This window comes from Frieseomelitta varia, unplaced genomic scaffold (genome assembly GCF_011392965.1).
Source record: "Frieseomelitta varia isolate USP_RPSP 00005682 unplaced genomic scaffold, Fvar_1.2 scaffold_255, whole genome shotgun sequence".
NCBI classification, from domain to species: Eukaryota; Metazoa; Arthropoda; class Insecta; order Hymenoptera; family Apidae; genus Frieseomelitta; species Frieseomelitta varia.
Genome location: NW_025109985.1, coordinates 78,955 through 82,877, shown reverse-complemented (window position 1 = coordinate 82,877; position 3,923 = coordinate 78,955). Strand labels below are relative to the sequence as shown.

At 44.6% G+C, this 3,923-nt stretch overlaps 1 protein-coding gene across 22 annotated transcripts in view; it reads left to right on the top strand.

Moving 5' to 3' along the window:
* Window positions 1-3,923, top strand: part of LOC122528705 (plasma membrane calcium-transporting ATPase 3) — a 60,191-nt gene that overhangs the window by 23,768 nt on the left and 32,500 nt on the right. For 2 of the 22 annotated variants that reach the window (XR_006306644.1, XR_006306646.1), the window contains one exon: window positions 3,391-3,517. The exons of 18 other annotated variants lie outside the window; for them this stretch is intronic. Coding sequence is in view for 2 of the 4 variants with exons in the window: in XM_043654096.1 (XP_043510031.1) it covers window positions 3,391-3,894 (504 nt within the window). In the remaining 2 variants the exon portion in view is untranslated. Of the gene's footprint in view, window positions 1-3,390; window positions 3,914-3,923 lie in introns of those variants that run through there. 2 more of the 22 variants (XM_043654096.1, XM_043654095.1) reach the window with 2 other exon arrangements.

Here is a 3,923-nt window from a genome sequence, read left to right as displayed (position 1 = left end):
TTTTTTTTTTTTTTTTTTTTTTTTTTTTTTTTTTTTTGTGTAGTGGGTGTGAGTTGGTCGGTGGAGTCGATGGAGGAGAGCCTCTTGCGTTGATGGACCACCGCCCGCCCCCTCCCCCTTTTTTCAGTAGTCTATAGCTGTCTGTCTGACATGATTGTGTGCTGCGTGTTCTCCTCTCCTCCATCTCTTTCTCCTCCATATTGTGCCACCATTGTGCATCGTTCTTGTTCGTGTGAACATAACAACTACGATAAAAAAGAAAAAGAAAGAAGCGGCTGTGTGTGGCTGTCTTTTAAACCAGACACGATTATCCCCTCTTTTGTTTTGGTATCGACGAAATTGAATAAACTGCCACTGACGAAAGAGGGGCAGTGTCGTCCAACTTTTTTTCTTTTCTTTGAAAAAAAAAAAAGAAAAAAAGGTTCTGGCTGGTTGAGCAGTTTCTCCTTATCTCTCTCTTTCTCTCTCTCTCACTCTTTCCTCCTCATTCTGCTGCTTGCGTTTCTGTTTGCGTTTGTCAACAGCCTTCGGACACGGCAGCCCGTGAAAAGTCTTCTTTTAGAAGTTTGCAAGCAGCGAATACACTGATCTCTGTCTTTAGGAAGAAATTTCACGGCGTGTCTACTCTCCTGTCGCGCGGAGGACCGATCATCCTCCCCATGGAGACGAGTGTTTGTCACTTAACTTTTCTCTCCTCTTCTGCCACACGCTGGCCCCCACATGGGTTATTGCATCTGATCACGAGTTATCGCTCGAAGCTTGATCAAAAACAAGTTAGCGAAAGACCGACGACAGAGGCAGATAACCCAGCGCCAATGTTACCTACCACCACTCAAGTTTATCTTAATCTGTTTCTCGTTTGAGTGTGCGTGTGCACGATTGCTCACGTTTGCATCGATTTTGTGTTTTTTCTTTCTGTCTTCTTCTGTTTTGCCCGACCTCTAACACACACAGACACACACACACATTGTGCATTGTGCGCGAGTGGCCATAGAATGATTGAGTTTGTTCACAGCGATGGGTTTGTGCGTTGTTCTAAACCAAGTCAAAGAAAAAAAAAAAAAAAGAAGAAATGAAAGAAAGGGTCTCGTTAGAAACCAGAAGCTTCTATAGCAGCTTATATAATTGCCGTGTGTTTTAATTGCTGTTGTAACCCGCCGGCATGCGAACCGACCGAAAATCGGGATCCAAGGGCATCCTCTTTGGCCCCCGATTCACTTGTACTCACAAGTGTCACACGTTGCGCCCAGCAGAGTGGACTTGAAGTTCACCACTTGAGGTTCTCCAACGCGAGGAAACGTGCAAAGCTATGATTGAACTTTGAATGTCAGGGCTCTCTCGCCGTTGAACGATAAACAAATAGACTCGTTTTCAAATGTTACTTCAAGCATCGTGCGATTGAAAAGATTGGTTAGGATCACGAAGCGTCAGATTTTCAGTTGCTGCAAAGCAGATAATATATGTGATTAGTCGAGTTCAAGCCAGACTCGACCGAAGAACATAAAGAAGAAGCGTGAATTAAATGTAAGAAAGTTGATAAATACGTGTAATCGAAGATTATTTGCACCTTGTTGAAGCAAGCGAAGATTGATTGATTCGCAACACGCGTGCATCGATTCGTTTGCAATTTAGTGTCCAAAGGAGAGAGAAGCTTTGAATCAGCACGAAGAGAGATTCCACTCGGTTGTCTGTCACAAACAGTGGAGTGCAAGGACGATGAACTGATCCGACGAGATCAGGAGAATGTTATATTTAATTTATAGAACTTCCCTTCCATCTCTCTTCTGTCTTCTTTCTCTTTCATTTCAAAATGTACACACACACACACACAAAATTGTTAAAATTCTCTCCTCTTTTTCTTGTTCAATTTCTCTGTTTGTCTCTCTCTGTCTATGTATCTCTCTCTCTCTCTCTCTCTCTCTCTCTCTCTCTCTCTCTCTCTCTCTCTCTCTCTCTCTGTTGCTATCTCTATCTCCAAAATTCCAATTTTCTACGCTTGACTCTTCTCCCCCTTCACGGTCACGGTTCAAGCGTGTGCTTCATCAAAATTAGCCCTCCTGGGGGTCGTCGAAACCGCGATTGTCGCCTGGGGCCATTTCCAATCGAAACACTCAATAGAAACAGTTTCACGTTTGAGATTGTTGCAGCAATCTAATAATTGTTAAGACTCTCGTCTGTTCTCGTCTCTGTGTCCGTGAGACTTCTCTGATCGGCTCTGTTGTGTTGTTAGACGCATGTTTAAACCCAAAAGTGAGTATCGCTCGGTATCTTCATTTTAGCATTAGTTTTCGTTTCGTCCGAACGAAATGTTTATCTGTAAATTTTGCACCACTTGGATTCAACGTGTTTATACTTTTCTAGGAAGAGGTGTGCTACCGTGTCGATCAGAAGGATATCATGGCGATTCGCTGTGTTCAGAATCGGGTGTTGTGTTTCTCGCATTCCTCTGAACCTAGAAGAACCAAAAATGAATGAAGTGAATTAACAATTGAGAGGAGGAATTTGTCGAGTTTGTCGCGCGAGGAAGCTGCTCCTCGCTCGTTTTTGTTTTGTTCTTTTGTTTGTACTTTTTTCTGTTCTTTTTTATTTGGTCCCCTGTAAGTCCCTCGGCTTCTAGCCAGAAAATATTAGTAGGTAGGTACGCACAGTAAAGGTAGATGCGCGCATGTTACGCCTGGGCGGTAGAGCCACGTCCCTTCCCCCCAGAAAGAAAAAAAGAAAACGCAAAACGTTTGATGAAGTGTGATGAACTCGGGTGAAATGCAACCACAGGTCCACATGGCGAAGAGAACAAACCCACCTGTCAGTGTATATGCAACACTAGACCAGACCATACATATATATATGTGCACACACATATACACACATGTGTGTGTACACACGAACACTACACGACATTGATTAGAGAGAAAAAGGAAGAAAAGAAAAGCTAAAGCTGTACCGGAGAGCTTTGTACACTTGAATTATCCCCGCAAGAGAACCGGGTGTCTCTCTCTCCCCTGCGAGGAACGGGACAGAGGAGAAACACACACAAACACATACACACATACACATACACACCCAGTGATCAAAGGACCACAACCCAGTCGCGTAAGCGACTGTGTCACCGAAACACACACACCACCGAGAAAAGAAAAAAAAAAAGAGAGAAGTGCATACATGGGTAGTACTGTCTCTATGTGTGTATATGTACATATGCACATGTATATATACATATGTAGAGAGAGCACAGCCCTACGTGACATGAGAAAAACATAAAAAAGTGTTATTATATTAGACACACACATTTGCGAATTGAGATAAAAGTACAAGTATATATATGATGTGCTTGTGTGTCGCTGGCTTGCCTCCTCGCTTCCTGATAGAACATCCTCTTCCCTGTTTTTGCAGCTTCGAGTAATAAGAGCGTTCAAGTCGACTCTGGAAGATTTGGAGGAGCGTCGCTCTGTCCATAGTTTACACAGCTTACACAGTATGCGCAGCTCACGCAGCCACACCGGGCCCCGACCACTGTCCGACTTCACGTACATTGACGAAGACCCGACAAACGCCGCGGTGAACGCCGCCGGCAGGGCCAGCAAGACAAACGCCGAGCTGTTGCCGGTGGACCACGCAAGGATGATGAACAGCTCCACGACGTCGCCGTTGTTGCTCACCGTCGCCGGGCCACCCGCCGGCAACGCGCACCACCATCATAACACCACCATAAACACCACCAATAATAGATCCTCGTCCAATAGCGCCCTAAACCAGGCCCAGCAACCCAACCATACGCAGATGCAGAGTAGCAACAACAGAGACAGCAACAACACTGGAAACAACACCCTGCTTCTCAGCTCCAATAATCTGGCCCTCCCGGAATTGACGAAGCTCGTGCATGAGACCAGCATTTAAACAAACAAAAAAAAAAAAAAAAAAGAAAG